Source organism: Arachis hypogaea, chromosome 3, assembly GCF_003086295.3.
Source record: "Arachis hypogaea cultivar Tifrunner chromosome 3, arahy.Tifrunner.gnm2.J5K5, whole genome shotgun sequence".
In the NCBI taxonomy this organism is placed as follows: Eukaryota; Viridiplantae; Streptophyta; class Magnoliopsida; order Fabales; family Fabaceae; genus Arachis; species Arachis hypogaea.
The window spans coordinates 22,142,116-22,164,605 of NC_092038.1; the positions used below are offsets into that span (position 1 = coordinate 22,142,116).

A 22,490-nucleotide genomic window follows, 5' to 3' on the forward strand; every position below is an offset into this window, starting at 1 on the left:
TTTTTTTATTTTTTTTAAAAAATATATCTCTAATATAGTGTTCTCAAATATAATTCAGCATATTATTCTTTCCAAATAAAAAGAATATTTATATTTGGGATTGGATTGGAGGTAAATAAGACTAAAGACTATAAAAGATACATATAGGGAAATATAATCTCACTTTTGGGTGCAAATAGATAGGAATGAAGTGCTACTTTACCTATGGTTTTTTTTTTTTTTTTGGTCAAGACCTATGGTTATATTCTTATTAGACTCCCGCATGCAAGCTAAAATTCTCAAAATAAAGTTGGGCCTTATTCGTTAAAGTGTCTTCTCAAGAAAGAAGTAAAAAGGCCCTCGAAGGATTAGTCTAATGGCATCTATATTACTTTGTATTTAGTTGTAAAAATATGATGGCTAGTTCTAGTGGGAAAAGCATAATGTGGTCCTTTAAGGACCTGAGACTCTAAGAGGTTTTATTAAATAAAGAAGTAGTAGGGATTGATTCAAAATTCTTTTTTAACCAAATAGTTTTGAAAACAAATTGACCATGAATAATACTTTTATAAAATAAAATTATTTAACTACAAAAATTTCACTAAAATTAAAATTACTATGTTTACAATAACTTATTATTATTATTATTATTATTATTATTATTATTATTATTATTATTATTATTATTATTATTATGTAATAGTAAACTTTTTTTAACTATTTTAAAAAATAATTTAATTTAAACAGGTTACATTCATTTATTTTTGCAACAAAAAAATTCGGTTTATAAAATAAAAAAGATTTAACATTTCTTTGTTATATAACAAGTATATAAATTATTAATTTTTTTAAAGGTTATACAACATAGCTTATGAAAAATATAGTACAAAATGTTCTCGTAAAAAACTTTTTATTAGCATTTTATATTATTTTTAAATAATAAATTTTAGTATTATATATATATACTTATTATTATTATTATTATTATTATTATTATTATTATAATAGAAACTTTGCTTGGGAGTTTTTTTTTCTTGTTTATACTTTGCTTTATGAGTTTTAATTCATAAACTATTAACGTAACAATTTTTTTTTACTTGTGTCCAATATTAATTTTATATATAAAGCTGAAATTGTTAGTTCTTTGTACGGATGTCTATCAAAAGTCCAAATTGTAAAAAGTCCAAAAATCTAATCCCTCCCTAATTACGTCCAAATAAAAATTCTTTTATTAATGATTCAGACTTTTTTGTAATTTATTATAAATTTTTGATGAAAACATAAATTTACAAACTAACTTGTATGATTGAATTACAATCATACATTTAGAATCATTTTAAAAAGTCCTTTAAGGACCATTTTATATTTTTTTTACTATAGCCAAATTCAAATATGATAAGATAAAATATTAAAAATAAGGGATAAAAATATAAAAGTAAATATTCTTATATTTTATATTATAAATAAAAATAAATTATAAAAGTTTAATTTATTATTTTATTAAAAAATATGATAATAAAAAATATAATTATAAAAAATTAATAAAAATAATAAAAAATTTAATAAAAAATAAATTATATTTTTTATTAATATTTTTGTATTTTTTTATCAGAATAAACACAAAATACATTAATTTAATTTAATGTTTATGAATATAATATTTTTATTCATATCTCATCTATTAAATATAATTTTATGTCTTTATTTTTTTTATTTCAGGGTTGTGTGCCTATAACCAAACACAGCCTATATGTCTTGTTTCGAAGGTGCATCAAATTTAAATTTTAGCTGTAACTAAAAAATGGTTATATAGAATCCATATGAAATGGAAAGAGGTGTGTATGTGTTATCGGTGTAACTTGAAAAAAAAGAAAAACAGAATTAAAATAAAAAAGAGAGAGAGAGAAAAAAAAATCCTTAAAGTACATGCTTTCTTGGGATTCCTCAACTTATTTATATTATTAGTCTCATAGTAACACAAAAATCACTGCCATTACAATGGTACATACACAAAATGGCTAATGATCGAGTCTTCAAACTAATACCTCGATTAAGATTACAGCACCTGAGGAAAAAGTTAAAAAGCAATGAAAGATATATTCTTCTTTTTTTTCCCCTTTTCTAATTCTTCTTTTCCTTTTGCTTTTAAAAGCAAAATATTACTATATATATATGATGCGATCGATGCATGCAACATATATATAATGAACGATAAGAGAAGTCGTCAAATTAGGGTTTGTTGTGGCCACCGCCATGAAAGTGCAATAAAGGGATAAAGAACCTTTATATTCTCAAGCACAAGAGGGTGGAATATTTGAAATTCCTTGTCTTTGTAATTCAGTTAGAACACTGTCAAGTGCTGGAGCTTTAAGTCCAAGAGGTAGTGGCTGCCATGGCTTTGATAGAACATCTCCAATAGCTGCATCTATGCTCTCCTTTGACTGCCCATATATAATAATAAAAAAATGAATTATAAAATCAGGTACATTGTTCTTCCATATATGAATTTAATTGGTCTCCCTTTTAATATTTCAATAGGCCTGAAAAGTAATTTTATTTTGATAAAAATGGGAAACCAACTTTTTTTTTAACAAAATCAGTCAATGCCTATCTTGTTTTTTAGATTTATCTTTTTCCTTTTAACATTTGTATATTCCCTACTTTGTTTGGTGATTGTTAGTTAAAATAAGATTGGTTTCCTAATAAAATGTTTTAACTTTTAACAACATAATATATGATTGATGTGTTCTTTTAATAATAACAATGCAAAGCAATTAAATCCATATATATTTTCATGTTGTTAATAGTTTGTCGTGTTTAGTTTTTTGTTAAAGCAATAATGTAAAACAAAGCAATTTATGGATCCTCACATGAAGTAGAAAAATATTACTTCCTAAATTATACATTTTGACAATTGAGAGTGATATTTTGGTTAATATATATCTGAATAGTACTAATTAAGTTTGCAAAACACATTTCAGTATAGGATGATATTATTAGAAGACTAGTAAGATTTATCATTTTTGTCTAGTAATTAGTTAATAATATTTAAAAATAAGGGTTAAAAATATGTTGTTACACTAATAAATTAAAAGTACTGTAATACTAGCAAAAAGTTTTAGAGTCTCTCATTCAATACTACTCGTACAATTTTTTTTATCAATTAAATCTAATTAAATTAATCTAACATCAACAGACACTATTTTTATTATTCTCATTTATCCATTTATTCAAGTTTTTATTGTTTAATTTAATTGGAAACTTAGATATGTAGCATTTGGTGTAATTTTATTGCATTATTAGACAAGTGTGAAAAATGTTTGCGTGTGTTGGAAGGAAGAAAAGGGAGAGTAATGAAATGAAGTTTACCGGATGGAAGTCAATGATGGGGTTTGGGTTGGGGCTGGAGAGGCCGTTAATGGGAGGATCTGCTGCTTTGTACATAACATGTGGATGTGGTGATGTTGCTGGAATACTGCCTGCCACACCTCCTGATCCATATTTCTGCATCATTTTTTTTGTGTTTCCTCTTTTAGTTAGTTAGTTAGACTAACAAAATAATAGAAATATTTAAAGATTATCAAAATTTATTATTTTTTATTAATATTTGACTAATTTTAAATACTAAAATTAAATTCTAAATGTTAAATTTTAATAATATAAAAATAAAATATTAACCGAAATATTATTAATTAATATTAATAAAATATGTTGGTGTTTAGCATTTCTTATGATAAGAATAAATTTAAAAAGCTTTCAAAATATAGATAACAATGGATCAAGATTTCAAATAATGTACAGTTTTAAAATGTTTTAGATTTACAATTTTTTTGTTTGCTAATTTCAAATTAAACATGTCTCTTGTGTCACGAGACAATACCGAAGTGTAATAAGTTTTGTTTGTGTTTGTGAGTAGGTAAATATGGCAAGAATTGTGTATACGATATATATAAATATATGATATTGTTTTGGTAAGGGGGAATAATAATAATCTAAAAGACAAAGAGAGAAGACAACATGGGTGGTTCCAAAATAGTAAGGTAAACGAACAGTTACCCTTGTTGTCAGAGGCTGTGGAAAACACGGTGATCCTGGGGTTAGCATGTTTTGAGCCTGCATGAAAAAAAAAATATATACTTTTTTTTCAGAAAAAGAAATTAAGAAAGCAACATGATGAGTTATTCTTGAGATTCAAATTTTCATTCTAACTTTAGTATAAAACAAACAAAACACTATCAATGATCGAGAACTACACATTTCCAAATTATTATATAACTGGAACAAAATTATTAAAGAAAGTTTAAGCTTTATAAGTACTAGCTAGCTACAAGGTTATTAAATTAATCAAACAACGTATCAAATTAATATTTGATCATTACTCACATAAAAATATTTTTGTACAAAAATAATAATTAAACATTTTAAATAAAATTAATATATTTAACTAATTTATTTAACAAAACGTGTTAACATTCTAATAATATCATTTTCAGATAAAAATATCTTCAAAAATAGCTACCTAATATCATGCATGGTTTTGAATTCTGGTTTGCATCTACAATGAAGATGCATTCTACATGTGCATTGCAATAATTTCAATAATCACATGCATATGTTTTCTACTAAATTTTTTTCATAATTTTTCACATCAAAGCACAACTATATATAATTCTTGTTACCAACATGCAACCACAGTTTAAACCAGGAAAATCAACAAATTATGAGTTGGAAGCTTAATTAAAGGAGTTAGTTTAGAGCGTTAACTAGTTGGTGGTGAGGATGCCAGAACGGGAGAGCAACAGGTTGCACCCACGGCCGCGACAGTGAATGAGTCGGAGAGTGTATAAAAGATTGGTCCATGGAGGGATGACCCCATACATGTAATGGTCTAAAATGGTGCATTGAAGTGACTGGAGGGAAACCCATGGTAGGTGCTACCCATGGGCTACTCATATCTCTCTTCCCTGCTATACCTCCTCCATACATTTGTCTCCTTTGATTCCAATTTGCTGCTTCAGCTTCACGCGCTAGTAAATGTTTCCTATGGGATCTATATTTCTGCATTAAAACAAATCATATTGTTCTCTATCACAAAATCCTACACCTTTTCTTTAAACTATTAAGTTACATAATCCATGAAGCAATTAAATTGTAATCTAACTATTTTTAACTACTAATTTTAAATAAAGACAACTTTCAAGAGATTTCTATCCATGTATATATTTTGGTGGAAGTTGGCAGTTAGCATATAAACAATGGGATGTCATGCCTCACAATGAAAAAAACATTCAAACTAAGTTGTAAATGTAAATAGTGGTTTTCAGTTAATAAAATATTTTATATCAAATTTAATATTAATTTAAGTAGTTAATATTAAATTAAAAAATAAATATTTAAACAGTATAAATAATGAATTTAATATTTTAAATTGTACATTTAAATAATTTAGAATGAAAGATTAAAAAATAATAAAATTCACTTGAAATAATATACTTTTAAACTCATTTGTAAAAGAAACATGTACCTAGTGCGTACTAAATACGAGTACATTGACAACAAAAAAACATACTGGTGCAAAATAAATTTAAAAAGTTTTGAAAAAGGTAAAAGCTTGTAAAATGATACTTAATAGTCGATAATTAAAAAATTTATAATTTTAATAATTTAATTAAATTTATTAAATAAACGCAATAATTCTCAAATATCAATTTTTTTAGATTTCCAACTTTGATAATATATATACTAATATAAGTAAAGACTAAAACAAGAGGTGAAATATAATTTTTTTTCTTGTTAATTATATATATGTCTTATATTTTTTTTATTTTTTTAGTTTATATAAATTATTTTGTACATTTACAAAAAATAATTTAATTTTCATATAATAAATACATTTACATAGAAAAATATATTAGACAACTTGTTTTATAGATTAAGATTTATATATACTTGGTACTAAAAAAATCTTCTTTACTCACATATAAACTCTATTATCAAAATTCAATTAAGTTGTCATTTTTTAAAAGTAATTTAACAAACTCTGTTATTATCTACTAAAATCAAACATAGGAGAGAGAGATCTGGAAAAGAGTGAATTCATATAAAAACAAAGTGCATAAATTTAACCCATTAAATTTTATATAAAAATGACAGTAATTTTTTTTAGCCCTAACAATTTATTGTTATTACAAATAGTTCTCTTAATCTATTTTGTCTAAATTATCATAATATCATCGTAGTATTATCAACCATATATGATTAATAGTAATCTAACTTTTTACTTCTATTAACACCGATTATGCTTTTTTCAGAAAAAAAGTTTTAACTACTGAAATAATACATGTGTTTAATTTTTTTCAGACTAATATAAATTAAAAAAACATAAGAATAAAAAAAATAAAACTAATGTTATAGTTAAAAATTAATGTGATGTATACAATTTTTTTCCATAAAATTTGAAACTTTTTCTTTGAAAAATCTAAAAGTTTGAATACTAAAACTAGAAAGAGGAAAAATATCCTATCATTAAATTACGAAAATATTTTTTTATCGAAGATTATATAGATATTAAATTGAAAGAAATAAAAAGAATATTATTATTAGTTACCTGAAGGTGACTTGCAATGTTATGGCGAGTGAGGCAATCAATTCCCATAATCTCCAAAATCCTAGAAGGTACTGCCTTATCCACTCCAAGTTGTTCCACGGCTTGTACAAATCTCCTATGTAACTCTGGGGTCCAATCCACCTATACATTCACACACCCCAAGAGATAACACAACAACATCAATAATAATATTCCTTCTCTACCAAATACTTTTTCAAATCAAATTTCTTAGGTCAATGAAAGGTTTTATCATCTCAATTTATTTTATAATTATTTATTTATTTTTATAAAACTCTCTCTCTTTCTTCTCTCTATACAACTTATAGAACCCGTGAGTTTTTTTTCAACTTTGTAGACAACATAATTGAGACAAAGAGATAGACTCAGAAGAACATTATGGATATATAAACTTGCTTTGACATATTAACATGGATATAAACTTCAATGAAAATCTAAACTTCCTAATTAATGAAGTAAAAGAAACACTACCAGTAAATTTAATAAATATTAAATAAAAAATAATTTTTGTGAAAAAATTGAATTTAGAAAATAAACTAAGAATAATTTTTATTAGCAACTCTAATTATATTGGTAAAATAATTTATAAATATAAATAATGGCATACATGTTCTCTGTAAGAATCATTTTTTAGTTTTTTTAAAAAGATTAACTTTAAGTTGTGGTATTTTTAAGATAATAAATTTAGTGGGCATTTTACTTTGTTTAGAAAAACAAGTTATAATTAATTTGAAAATAAAGCAAGGAAGTATGTAGGTTGTACCTTGACTTTTCTAATCTTGGCTTGAGGATTATTACTCTTGGATTGAGACGATGGTTTTCTTCCTTTTCCAGCATTCTTCGCAGGAGGATTCACAACTACAGACTCCTCATTCTTATTGGAAGCAAGTTTATTGTGAATTGAAGATTGATATGCCCCTGCCTTAGGGTTGTCAAAAAATTGGGCAAAGACATCAACCTCCATCTCCAAATCTGGCAACACATCGCTTTCCATGTTGATGCCGACGAAGAGGTCATCAAAATTGATGCTTTCCAACAAGCTTCCTTCAGACAGTTCGCCAAATCCATCGTCTTTTGATGACACCCCAATCGACTTGAAGCTCTCCATTCTTTCATCTCTTCTTGTACTCCCCACAGGAGGTGATGACACACCAAGCATTAATCAAAGATTTATTTTTCTATATACATAATACCGTATTCACAAAAATAAATATATGAAAATCTCATCAAAAATTAATTGCTTCATACCACGTGTCTTATGGTGCATGAAAATTTGATAATATAGTCAAGGGATCTAGAGAGTACTTAGATGTGAGTTTGGTTTTTACACCAAAAGGGTTACTTTGCTTATGGCATGTGAATATGAAGAGTTGATGTTCTCTTCAAATAATATAGGGCATTTTATGTTGCCTTCTATTGAAGTAGTGGCGATAGAAGAGTGTTTCTGAGAGAGAGAACCAAATTGTTTCTCAGCCACAACTTTAAATTGGTAGTGTATTTTTGTTTTCATTTTTCTTGGAAAATAGACATTTTGTTTTCATGTATTTCCTTTTGGGAGTATGTGCTACTTGCAAGTTACAATGTTAGTCTTGAGTCTATTTAATTTCATTTTAGTATTAGTGTATCACCTTTTTTTTAATTTGAATAGTCATGGTTTTGTTTTTTAAATGTATCAATTTTTTTTCTGGAAAAGTTATGATTGTGATCAGAAATGCTCGTGACCTTTTTGTAATTATTATAGTATAAATTTGTAATGGATATGCGCAAGAGAGAGGAAGAGAATTAGCAGCGATCCAGTCATGAATGAAAGGGATACATTGCATCATGCCATTATGTAGGTATTCATGCTGATGTTGGTCAGAGTGTAAAATTGACCTGTATGGATTTTCCCCCATGGATAGCAACTTACTAATTTCTATTTTTCATCATAATCATAATAATAATCACATAAGAGTGAAGCAAAATTGGGAGATATGGATATATACTATCTCCATTCCAAAGAAAATCAAATAATAACTAAACCATGAAAAATGACAAAGTAAGAATTTGGTCTCTAATCATCATCATTATTAAATTAAGATGATAGTTTTATACATAATTTAATTATAAAATCAACAATGCCTAAATTCTCAATTTTTTTTATTTGACAAATTTTCTTATGTTTTCAAAAAATTAGACAAAAAAATTATTCTTGAAAGATCAAAATAACAAAAATGGCTATAAAAAATTAAAAAATATGGCAAAAAAAATATTGGATATATGTTTAAAAAAGAATTACAAAAATTGGATTTTTTGATGATTTTTTAAATGGGATTACAAAATAAAACAATTTTATTTTTAAATTTTTGTAATTTGACGAAAAGTAATTTTTTTTATGCAATTTGTTTTTGGTGAATGGTCCAAATTTAAAAAAAAATATATATAAGAAAAAAATAAAGAAAAACTAAAAAACGAATGTACACGTTCTATATAATTATCTAAATATTCTCATTAAAATTAAGATAACATACAAAAGTTATTTGTCAAATATAAAAATTTATTTGAAGCTTGTAGAAAAAAAATCTTTGGTTTAATCTTAGAGAAATGTTGGATAGTCATCAGAATTTATTATTTTGTTATCAGTTAATCATTAATATTTAAAAATATAAAATAAAGTATGTTGTTAGATTAATAAACTAAAAGATCTAAATTAAAAAAATTAAATTGATAATCAAGTGATACTAAAAAATAATAAATTTTGATAGTTTCTAATATTTCTATAATCTAATTGGTTTTTAAATATTCTAAAGACATTTTAAGTTTAATATTTTATTAAGAGTTTTCTTGTCAATGCCTAAATTTTTTTTTGGATATTTTGGGTGATTTATGCTTCAATCATTATTATTAATATGTTAAGAAATTTAAACATAAATACCATCATATCTTTTACATATATCATCATACTATTTGATAATTAGATTTAATATTTTTACCATAAATATCATGCACGTCTATAATTCCTTAACGTTTGATATATAATTATTTATTTTTGCATAATAAATTAAATTTTTGAAATAAATAATTTAATTATATAATATTAAAATTGTTATAATTAAAAAATTAGAGGTTAACTAAATATTATTTTATAATTAATAAAATTGAGAAAATACTTAGAATACATGAAGAGAATTTGTATATTTCTTATTTAATTAAAAATAAAAAAGAATAACTAACTATATATATACACAAATACAAAATAAACTAACAGATCTTTGAATTTTAAACTACGCTAACAAACGAATAGAATTTTAAATTTTAAATTTTTTCATAATTTTAGAAGGTGGTTAATTCGGATTTGAATCTTCTAAAATTTGAATTTTACTTTAAAGAGTAAAGTGTGATTTCTCACCATTTATTTCATAGGTGGGACAAAAAATAAATATGAAAGAGAAACTATTCGAGGGTAGAAAATCACACTTTACTCTCTGAAATAAAATTCAAACTTTAGAGGATCCAAATCCGGTCTAGAAGTTGGAAAATGATATATATCGAGAATCCCAACTTAAAAAGATTAGCATGAAACAATTGAGTAGGCAAAGATTTGATAAAAATATATGCCAATTGTCCTCAACAAGGAATGGCAAGTAATTTTATGGTCCGGGGTTTTGTAATCAACTTCTAGATATTCGGTCCTCTAATGAAAAACTGAATTGGCAGCTATATGTGATGTACTCTAGTTATCACAAAATAGAACTGGAGGTCTTTCACAAGTAATGCGAAGAAATTGCAGCAGGTTTAATATCCATAAAATCTCACCAGTTGTATTAAACAAAGCAAGATATTCAACTTTTATAGAAGAACGAGCAATAATGGTTGGCTTCTTAGTTTTTCAAGACACTAAACAATCTCCCAAAAAAAAAATAATAGCCAGTTAAGAAACACAGATATCAGGTATCGGCCTAATCGAAATAACTAAAAATTCACATATCTAAATAGTAGAGTCTTTAGAAAATACAACCTTTGCCTGGACTATTTTTGAGATAGTAAAAAATCACATATTACAGCTTTATAATGAGCCTGAGAAGGAGAGCTCATGAATTGGCTAAACTACTAGGTGGCATACATAATATCTGATCGAGTAGTAGGCAAAGCAAGACGGCAATAAACAAAGGGATCCGAAAGAAGAGGGCCATCATCTTGGTAAAGCTTAACAGTAGTATCCATGCGGATAGCAACATGTTTAGGACCAAGTAATCTATAATCATCTAATAAATCAAGTTAGTATTTATGATGAGGAAGAGAAATACCCTTTGAAGAGTGAGCAACTTCAATTTCTAAAAAATACTTTAGTGTACCAAGATTCTTAATATTAAAATTGCAGTCTAAATTTTTAATAAAAGCAATTTCAGCAGAAAAACTCCCATTAACGATGATGTCATCGACATAAACTAACAGAATGCATATGTCATTGCCTAAAATTTTGACAAACAAACTATAATCAAAAGTTGTCTGCTAATAACCACAAGAAAGGAGAAGAGTTGAAAGTTTCTCATATCACATTCTGTTTGACTGTCGCAACCCTAAAGAGACTTAAGGATCTTGTAACACTGATTGGGACGGGATGGAGTAATGCCAAGAGAAAGTGCCATTTAAATTGTTTCTATCAAATCGCCGTGTAAAAATGCTTTATTGATATCCAATTGCAGAATAGACCATCTCTTCATTGATTCTAAGGCAAGAACAATTCTGATCATTGCAGGTTTCACCATCGATGAGAGTCTCAAGAAAATCAACCCCTTTATTTGTGTGAAACCCTTTGCTACGGGTCATGCCTTGTATCTCTCAATAGAACCATCCAGCCGGTGTTTAATCTTGTAAACCTATTTGTAGCTAATGGGTCGCCCTTTTGGAGGACAGTCTACCAGTTTTTAAGTCCCGTTCAACGTTAGGACATCAATTTCCTCATTCATGGTATTTTGCTAGTGAGGAACCTTTTGTGCTTTCTAAAAATTTTTAGGCTCATACCCAAAATGCAAATATGATATATATTTATTTTGTGAAAAAGAAAGGAAATCAAGAGAGAAAACGGGTGAAATGGGATATCTAGAACTTGACGAGTGAGAAGTTTAAACATTAAGAGAAGAATTGCAAATAAAATCAGAGAAGGTGGCTGAGATTAGCTTTACGTTGCCTCCGACAAAGGTGAAGAACCAGAGTTGGTGGGAAGACACAAGTGGCTAGGGAGGTGGTTTGGTCAGAAAACGAGGGAAAGGAAGGGACATGAGATCAGGGTGGTGATGGGGGAGATGGTGGCATTGAAAAAGTGATGAGGGGGAAGGATGCTATTTGGAGAAGATGAAGATAATGACATGTTAGATGAGGGAGAGGGAATAGGTGTTGGGTCATAGAATAGTGTATTAGGTCCAATTGGAAGTGAGGGAGTGTTTGGACCGTGGATAGTGAGTTAGGAAAGATTTTTTATCAAATGAAAAATGTGCCCATGAAAAATAATATTTTTGGACACGACAATTTTCTTATGATCCAAAATGTAGACAATATAATCATTTTGAAAGCTTATAAATATAGCTTTGTGTGCTCAAGGATCAAATTTAGAATATTAATTAGTGCTAGTGGAAATAAAACATAAACATTTAAAAATTCTTAAATCATTAAAGTTTGGTTGTTTATCAAATAAAATATCAAAAGGAGTTTTAAACTTGAGAATAGAAGACAGAAATCTATTAATCAAATAAAAAATACGATGAATGGCATATCACCAAAAAATAAGAGGTAAATTTGATTGAAACATAAGAGCGCGTGTAATATTTAAAATGTGTTGATGTTTACGTTCGACGCTCTTATTTTATTGGGGAGGTTCAATGCAACTTCGTTGATGAATGATGCCTTGAGATGAATAAAAATTATGTAAAAGAAATTCATGTCCATTGTCAGAATGAATAATTTTAACCATTGAATTAAATTAGGTTTTTACTAAAGCTATAAAATTCTTAATGTGTTGTGACACCTCACTCTTTGATTTTAGTAAAGTGACCTAAGTAAATCGGGTAAAATTATCTACAATAGTTAAAAAATATTTATGATTATGAATAGAGTTTTGGCGAAGGGTCCCAAATATTTAAATGCAATAATTTAAAATTAGCAGTTAATTTATTTATACTAATATGAAAAAAAATTGTTTGGAAAAATGACATACATCACAAATTTCATCGTGGTATGATGGAATAAAAAAAATTTCTATGCAATATATCAAGTCTGTGATCAGCAATGTGTCCAAAATAGAGATGCCATAATTTGGAAGGCGTGAGATGAGTGGTATAGGTGGAGGCGATAGAATGTGGTTGTAACGAATTATTGACAGAAGATGTTTATGTAAGAATATATAATCCTTCTCATAAAGCTACCTAAATCAATGATTCTCAAGTTATTCAATTCCTGAAAGAGACAAAAAAATTTTGAAAAAGTGATTTGATAGAGAAGCATAGAAGTAATTTTAGATACAAAAATTAGATTGAAATGAAATTGAGGCAAATAAAGAACGTTGGAGAGAGAAAGAATTTGAAAATTTAACTCCATCAACATAAGAAGCAATAACGATAAATCCATTTGGCATGTGTACGATGATGGGTTTGATTTTAGAATAAGATAAAAAAAATTAGACAAATTTAAAGTAACATGATCAGTAGCACTGTATCCAAGTATCATTAAATAATGATTAAGATAAAGAATGATTTAAAATAAAAAAAGTTGAAGAAGAGCATAAATGATGGATACCCAAAGTTAGACTTGAAAAAAGTTCAATTTGAGAGGAAGGAAGAGTTGTCTCATCTTTGGTTGCTGATGCATGAGTCTCAGCTTTCTTCAGAAATGTCATAAGAGTGTTATGCTGGGCCAGTGACAAGTCTGGAACCGTTTATGGTGGATTACCCTTAGCATCTTTCTCACGTTGATTTTGAGTACTGAAGGAATGGGGAAGTGCGGCAGTTGCGCTATTGATAGAGGTAGTGGTGTGATCTGGGAGGCGCGGTCGACTAGGAAAAGAGGGATGACCCGGCAGATAGCTGTGCTTTGCATAACATATGTCAATGGTGTGACCGGTTCGTCCATAATGAGTACAGATTTTTGACCGAGCATCTCTGCATCCTGCGCCAGTAAGGGAGGAACCATGTCGCAGCCTAAGGAACGGCGTCGGCTATCAATGGCAGCGGTAAGAATTTTTAGTTCATCAAGAATGCCAGAAGAGGATCGAGCAAAAGTAATTAGGATCGAACAATTACAAATTTGGCAGAACACGAGCAAACAGGAAGGAGTCGAGAGTTTTCTATCTCTTCCTATAAAATTTTGAACGCTGTATAGAAGTTACTAACAGACAGAGAACTTACTTCAACCCATATATTTCCTCTTGGAGTTTGGCAATGCGAAAAAGGTCAGTCTGTAAAAATTTCTCACGACGTTCTGCCAAATAGAAAAAGAAGTAGAGAGAAATTACACTTTGAGTATGGATGATGATAAAGAATGAAAGAGTCAGGAGAGAATAAAATTGTTGCATCTCTCCTGAACATGAAACAGAGGGTCATCAGAAAGGAGAAATTGTGTCGATAAGAACCCCATATTTGTTTTTAGAGATAACTGCCATGAAAAAAAGTGACTCCAAGAGTGATAATTATTTTCAGTGAGCACGGAAAAAATAAAAACAGAATTAAGGTTCTCACTTGAATGTATATAAAAAGACTAGTTGGATTTTGAAAAGGATGGTATCATCTATAGTGGGTAAAAATAAACCATCGAAAGAAATTAATAATAAAAAAATTGTTTGAATTAGTTGTTTTTACCATGTATAGTCATCAGTAGAGCTACTAAGAATTCTAATACTTAATAAAATTGAAAGTAATATCATTGTTATATAACATTACAATTTTTTGCATATCAAACTACATAGTGAATGCTAAAAGACAGAGTGATGCATGGGAATATGATTCGAGTGTTAGTGAGAATAACGATAGCACTTATTTTTGCACATATTTTTTATGTTCTTTCTATAATTAACAACTCCCAAAATTCAACAAAAAAAAGTGAGTGTAGTTCAACCTCATAAGAACTTAACAAACATTAACACCACTAAAAATGTAAACATAATTAACAATACAAAGATATAAATACCAACAAAATCAAAAATTCCAAAAAACACTAATGAATGCCACTCTAATTAAAGTTTTCTTGTCTTATCTCATGAATGTTATCTCTCTTTTTCTTTTCAATGCTTGGAGTTCTCCACGTCTTCTACCAATATATAATTTGATTTTGCAACACTACTAAGGATAGATACTTTTTTGATTTATCGTGTTTTTGTATTGGGCATATTTTAGATATGACATACATCGATACTCGTCCAACACATGTATCTTCTGTATTCAACTATATGTTTAATAAAAAATAAAAAATTCTTTTAATTTTAGACACACGTAAAAAATATCACGTGTCAACGTGTCCAGTCTTATTCTTAACATGTATTTTTGAAATGAGTTTAGAACTAGTATATATTATGAATTATTAAAATAAAATATATTTTAAATACTTTATATAATTAAAAAAAGATGTTAAAATAATAAAAAATTAATTTATATTTTAATATCAATAAAATACTAAAATATCATTATAATTTATCTAAAAATTACTTTATATTATATATGTATATTGTATCCCCATGTCTTACAAGAATTTTAAATTCACGTATTCGCGTGTCCTGTCCTGTGTCGTATCGTATTCTATAGCTATGTGAGTGTCATTCCATCATAGCCATTCAATTAGACTTCTTTCCTTTAAAAATAATACTATTTTTTAACCTCCAAATACACTAAATCATCCCAAAAAACATAATTTTTCAACATTCATTCCTTTCTTTCGATACTTTCTAGACAGCCAAAATTTAAATCATGTTCTTAATTTCTCATGCCACAACCACTTCACCTCCCAGATTTAAGAACATATCCCCATAATTTCCAAGAGAAGAACAAATGATGTATCGATTCTAGTTTAATATAGTAGAATACATTGTTAAGAAACTATAATTTTTTAATTTATTTATGAGCAATATATATAATTAATTATAATTATATTAACTATTTATATTTATGATTTATATAAGTGATCTTATTTATTATTATAAATGTTAATGGAATAAGTTATTATTACTTTTAATTTGAAATTAAATAAGAATAAAATTAAAAATATTATTTTATTTGGATTTAAGACTTTAATGCATGTCACACTTAAATATAAATAGTGATTTTAAGATTTTGGTCTCCAATATATCAAAATTACTTCCGTAATTCTTTCTCCATCAAAGAATTATTATTCAGCCCTATTAGAAATATATAGAAGACTTTGGTTGAAAAAGATCAAAAAATCAAATTGTTCTAATCATGCTCATGAATTTAAATATATTTCTGCTCTCAATTAATTTTTTTTAATGATTTAACATGTGGATAGTTTTTGAATTAAAAAAATATAAATTTTTCAACAAATAGTATTAGAATCATCTATGATTGAATCAATAAATTTTATTTATTTATAATTGAATCTTAATTTAAGTTTATAAAATTAAACTCAAATCAAATCTTTTTGTATATATATTTTATCCAATGAGAGTAGTATTTATATTGACTCGATAATAAAGAATTCAAAATTTTTATTATTATTATATTTGAATTTAATGTTGGGAGTTTAGAACAAAAACCTTCGGCGCTTTCTGCCTTATATATTCACAGAATCAATTCATTGCTATATAGAGTAATTTGGATAATAATAATAATAATAATAATAATAATAATAATAATAATAATAATAATAATAATAATAAAAGGATATTATTATTGATCTGGATTGAAAAGCCTTCGTAAGGGTTTATTGAAGATAATAGCATGAATATTATTTTATAATTTAATTTTCTATATAAAAATAATTATTATGATTTTTTTGTTATTTGAATTTTTTTATTGTGAATTTAATTTTTTATTAATTAATAAGAATTCACAATATTATGATATTGTTATATATTGTCTCTTATTATTATTATTATTATTATTATTATTATTATTATTATTATTATTATTATTATTATTATTATTATTATTATTATTATTATATGTAAAAATTTTGGATTAGCTAGTTACATTAGAAGATTAGTTACAGTTCGAATCATGTTATATTCATATATTTTATAAGGTTGAGTTTTGAAATAAATTAGTTGAATATTATGCTATTAAAGTAGTATTTTTTTGTGAAAACTAATTTATTTTAAAACATTAGGAATATGGTGATATGTAATTCATAAAAATATTGGTCGATTAAAAAGAAGGTTTATATTTGACAAAGTTACAATACATATCAATGATATTTATATATTTGAGTAACTAGTTAAAAATAAATCAATGTTTATTATTTATGCGAATAATAATTGGCACAAAAAAAGTTTATTATTTAGCCAAATAATAAACATTGAACCTTGTGTTTATTTTTTATTTAATTATATCACCATTAATCGGCTCAAAGGAAGCTAAGGTTGATGTTTGGCCAATTAATAAAAAATATATGCAGTAATAAATATGTATAATTCTCAAGTTTTTATGTGAATAATGAGTCCATCCAGACATTTGACAGAATTTTGTTGAGAATATTTAGTAAACCACACTAAATAAATTTATATGTACGTAGTTTATGTAATAAGAATCGACCCAAAGAAAGTTCTATATTTGGTCAAATTACATGTGCATTTGTGATAATAAACATGTGATACTTATTTGGTTTCATGTGAATAATAAGTTTGTCCAAAAATATTTATTATTTGGCAGGATTTATTATCAAAATTTAATTACTGTATTAAAATACCGCTTACAAATTAGTATTTTTATCCAAAAACTGAATATTAATGTTGTGCTAGATATTTGTGATAAGCCCACCATTATATGAATTTTATTCATATACTATGTATCTTATTTGGATATATTATTTTACTTTAAAGTCATATGTGTCAATATTAGTCTATTTTTAAATAGATTTTTTTTGAAATTAAAAAAAAGAGACGCTTTTTGTCATTAATAACTTAGGTTCATCAAATTATTATCTTATATGGCATTTTGAGATAAATGTCGTTGATGATTTATATCAATTTAATAAGAATAAGTATATTTTCATTATTCTTGTATATCAGTGGCATGCAAAATTGTAAATAAGATTATATACTCAACTCTATGGGAGACTAATATAGAATTTTATTATGTATGTCAAGAAAGTTATAAAACTCAAAAGTGTTTAAGGTTTATTATACTTCGACAGTATTCTGATGGAAAACGAATTTGTACACATACAATTGTTGTATACTTTATTAGTATCTTTGACAGATATTTAATTCAGTTAAGAATAGATGACTAAATAAAAGATAAACAAATTTTGTTATAGCAAAATGTTAAATGTTCACACATATGAAGTCAAAAAATAAAGTTAGAGATCATTTAGTATTCAAATTCTAACTTTATTAGATGTCTAGGTAATTTTGATCCACTTGCAGGTATGTTCATATATTCATTGAAAGAGTTCTTTAGAAAGGTGTTAAGAAGAAATTTATTACTCTTTCTACTAAAGTAATTGAATATAAAACACTTTTTGAAAGCATCTATTTTAATGACAATGAATACTTGTCACAAATTATGAAAAAATAAATTTGAAAGACTGCTTGAGTTATTTTGTAACAATGTGTTAGTAGTCTAATATTTTAAATTGTTATTAAATAAGGGAATTCAAAGTGTTTAAATGTCTAACGAGCAAATTAGCACAAACTCCATAAATGCATGCATATTTGGTTCATAAGAAACAAACGCCCAAGATCTTTTGTGTGGATGCTATTCATATAGGTGTCATATTATTTTATAATATATTATTTCAGTGGGTAGATACATTTAGATGCTCATATGATTTAGACAAATTTACGAATATATATATACACAATAAAATATTCAGTTTTATTTTCACTTTGACCGATGATTTCTTAAAGTTTATTAAAGTTTGACCAGTTGAAAATAGGCATGTATAAGATCATTTTCGCATATAATTTCTGAATTTTCTCATCCAAGTTTAATCTATGTCGTGAGTATATTAGTATGGTGATCATCGTGATTTTATCGCGACACTAATGTGATATAACATGTAGTCATAACTGATATATGAGACGGATAAATTATTACATAAAGTTTATAAGATGTGATTAATTAACTCAAAAAAATATATATATGTATAGTCTAAGTGGCAGATTGTTAGAAAATTATAATTTCCTAATCTATTTGTGGATAATACATATAATTGATCATAATCACATTAACTATTTCATATTATATAACTTATATAGGTGATCTCATATATTATTATAAGGTTAAATTACATAGTTGGTCCCTATACTTTTATTGAAATTACAAATTGGTTCTTATATTTTAAAAATTTGTAATTGGATTTTTAAACAAAATTAAATTTTATAATTTAGATCCCACCATTTAAACCACATTTAATTTAATAGAATACTCTTCAACATATTTATTATTTTAAACATGTGAGTTAGTTACACGTATTTAACAGTAGAAATTAATTTATAATTTTAATAAAAATATAAAGACCAACTATATTTGGAGCTCCCAACTGTGATATAGAGATCAAAGAAGACTACATCCAACTTCATTAAAGACAAGGTTTGCCACAAACTAAGTCATTAGAAAAGAGCCCTCCTATCTTCAAGTGGTAGGAAACTGCTAATTAAGGATGTAGCCATACGTGATTCCTGTTTATATTTTAATTTGTTTCAAGCTTTTAGACATTGATATAAGCAATTCAGTGGGCAATCCTTAATTTTAGTGTGGTAAAAGATTACTTGTATACCAAAAGCTCAAGGTGGTCTTAATTTTAAAGATTTTAAAACCTTCCACCTTGAGATGCTAGCAAAATAAGGTTGGAGACTACTTTTTAGACCACAGTTCCTAATTAGTAAATTTTATGAGAGTAAGTACTATAGTATTTTGCTTTTTCCAAGGCTAAAGTTAGTATTAAATTATTAATCCTTCATAATAAAAGATAGAACGATTTAAGAAAAAGATATTTTTTAGGATGTAGGAAAGAATTTTTTCAATCAAAATTAAAGATGATTCTTGGGTCAGAAATTATTTAATCATAATGCTTAATCCTATTCCTAACTCAGGTTACACCACGATGTGAATCTCTGAGTTAATTTTTTCAAATAGATAGAACTTGAAACCAGACAATCATATATTGAATATTCAGCCCAAAAATGGCATCAACCATCCTTAACACAAAAGTTTATGAATCAAAAGATAAAGTTACTTAAATTTAACGCATGTTTCTTTTATAATAATAATAATAATAATAATAATAATAATAATAATAATAATAATAATAATAATAATAATAATAATAGCATACTTTTGGTGAGGGTTCGAGGGTCCAGATAAGATATTTGCCAGCTCCGAATCCAACAACTCCACATTTTTGCCTCCTAAAAGTTTAAAGGAGCAATAATTTTGTCTTAAAACTACAGTGTAACGCAAAAATAATGATATTATTTATTACCTTACTTTAGCGAAAATGATTTGACATTTATATATGATCTTTTGATTCGCCAGAAAAAATCACAATGTGCGGTGAGAATAATTGTTCCACCTTCATGGTTGTGGTTTGTCTTTTGCTAAGAGTTTCATAATATGCGATAGTGATTAAATTAGTTTATGAAATATAGGTTATCTTTTAAATTTATTTTTAAAAATTTTATAATTAACTTATCTTTTTAAAGATTATAAATTATTTTTATCTTTTTTCTATTCAATTAATAATTTTTATTAATAATTGATGATATAAATATACACTTATAACATATATGACATTTAACATGTTTAATTAGATGCTGAATAAATATATTTATAAAAATCTATTAGTTTAGTCTATTTTTTAATTATATAAATCTTAATCTTAATATACGATACTAAATTGATAATTTTTCATCAATATATATTTATTTAGCGTCTAATTAGATATGTTAAGTAATATGTATAATGTGAGTTAACGTTTTATATAATTAATTATTTATGAAAACAATTAATTGGGTGATCGAATAACAAAAATAATTAATTTATTATCTTTAAAAAATTAATTTAATTAATAATATTTTTTAAAAATAAATTTAAAAAACAAATTATGTTTTAAGAAGGGATAAGTATTGTTTTGGTCCCTCACGTTGAGGGTCGGAATCGAACCCGTCTCTTATCTAATTTTCGATTTAGAATCGTACTTAACATTTTTTTCGTATTAAAATCGTCCTTTTTATTTTTTTTGGACAAAAATACCCTTCCTCTCTCCCCTCCAACCCCCACCCACCCCGGTCTCCCCTCCCCCTCCCCTTCTCGCCTCCCCCTCCCCTCCTCCTCCCCTTCCCCTTCCCCTTCCCGCCTCCCCCTCCCCTCCCACCACCACCAACCCACCCCCACCCCCAGTCTCCCCCACCCCACGTCCCCTCCCCTCCCCCTCAATGCCTCCCCCTTCCCCCCACCCAGCGTCCCCACCCGTCCCTTTCCCCACGCACCGCCGTCCCCCTCCAACCTTTTCCCTTCCCCCCACCCCCACCCCCGCGTCTCCTCCCCTCCCCCTCAATGCCTCCCCCTTCCCCCCACCCAGCGTCCCCACCCGTTCCCTCGCCTTCCCCGTATTTCCTTCCCCCACCGCCGTCTCCCTCCAACCTTTCCCTTCCCCCAATAAATTCAGAAATAAAAAATTCAACAAATCAACCCAAAATCAATCCAAAATCAACAAATTCAACAACCAAATCAAAAAATAACAAATCAAAATAAAAAACAGAGGCAATCACAAATGTAGAAGCAGAGACAGTCATAGAATCAGAAACAGAAACTCAAGCAGAAGCAGATGCAGAAGAAGAAGATGCATTCAAGCAGAAGCAGATGCAGAAGAAGAAACTGCAGAAGCAGATGTAGCAGAAGAAGAAGCTGAAGAAGCAGATGCAAAACCACCGCTGCTGCTATCCAAGAAGCCATCTCTTCTGCGAACCAGGACTGAGGTGAGAGAGGACTGCGAAAGAGAGAACTGCTCCGCCCATCGCTGCCTGTGCTGCCAGATCCGTCACTGTCAGCTGCCACAGGGTCGCCGTCAAGCTGCTTCGGAGGAGGGGTGCCGTCGCAGGGTCTCCTTTCTTCTTTCTTCCGGCGACGGCGACGGCAACTCCAAGCTTCGCCGACGCCGTCCCTCTCCCCCCTTCCCCTTCCCCCTCTCCCTCCCCTCCCCCTTTCGCATTTCCTTTCAGCCCCCCACCCCCCCAAAACGCGTTTCCTCTCCCCCCTCCCCAACGTGTTCTTTTCTTTTTTTTTTATTTTATAAATTTTTTTATTATTAAAATAAGGGGTATTTTTGGAATAAAATTAATTTTTTTTTAAAAAAGGACGATTTTAATACAAAAAGATACGTTAAGGATGATTTTAAATCAAAATATACACCAGGGACGAATTCGATTCCAACCCTCAACATGAGGGACCAAAATAATACTTATCCCTTTTAAGAATTAATTTAACTATTAATCCTTCGTAATATATATCACATACACGACATATGATTAATTAGTAGCAAAATTAAACGACAAGATTATTATCTCTTCTCTTTATCCTTTTTTTTCACACGAATAACTTTAAGATTAATCTTTATTGTGTTTTCATAGAAAATTTTTTCTACTTTTTCATAAAGAGATTTAGATCCTTTAAATTTTGAATTTTATTTTAAAGAATAAAATATAATTTTTTACTCTTAAATAGTTTCTCTTTCATATTTTTTTGTC

General features: G+C 27.6%; 1 protein-coding gene across 2 annotated transcripts; it reads right to left on the reverse strand.

Annotated features, from left to right (window-relative positions):
• Positions 1-1,909: 1,909 nt before the first annotated feature.
• LOC112789843 (probable transcription factor GLK1) lies at positions 1,910-8,409 on the reverse strand. 2 transcript variants are annotated; one of them, XM_025831931.3, is made up of 7 exons: positions 7,853-8,112; positions 7,368-7,722; positions 6,587-6,727; positions 4,744-5,037; positions 4,036-4,092; positions 3,349-3,483; positions 1,910-2,420 (listed from the first exon to the last, which is right to left on the reverse strand). In XM_025831931.3, the coding sequence occupies exons 2-7, from the start codon at positions 7,710-7,712 to the stop codon at positions 2,271-2,273; spliced, it is 1,122 nt and encodes a 373-aa protein (XP_025687716.1). In that variant the 5' UTR covers positions 7,713-7,722; positions 7,853-8,112; the 3' UTR covers positions 1,910-2,270. The 2 variants fall into 2 exon arrangements, with proteins under 2 accessions (XP_025687716.1, XP_025687715.1); XM_025831930.3 differs by having other exon boundaries at positions 7,368-8,409.
• Between the last annotated feature and the right edge of the window lie 14,081 nt (positions 8,410-22,490).

Excerpts from the sequence above, each read along its gene's own strand:
- LOC112789843 (XM_025831930.3), bottom strand. The coding sequence starts at position 7,763 with ATGCTTGGTGTGTCATCACCTCCTGTGGGGAGTACAAGAAGAGATGAA. Across the intron at positions 6,728-7,367 it reads CCAAGATTAGAAAAGTCAAG|GTGGATTGGACCCCAGAGTT; the intron begins GTACAACCTACA and ends GTGAATGTATAG. Across the intron at positions 5,038-6,586 it reads ACATTGCAAGTCACCTTCAG|AAATATAGATCCCATAGGAA; the intron begins GTAACTAATAAT and ends GTTTTAATGCAG.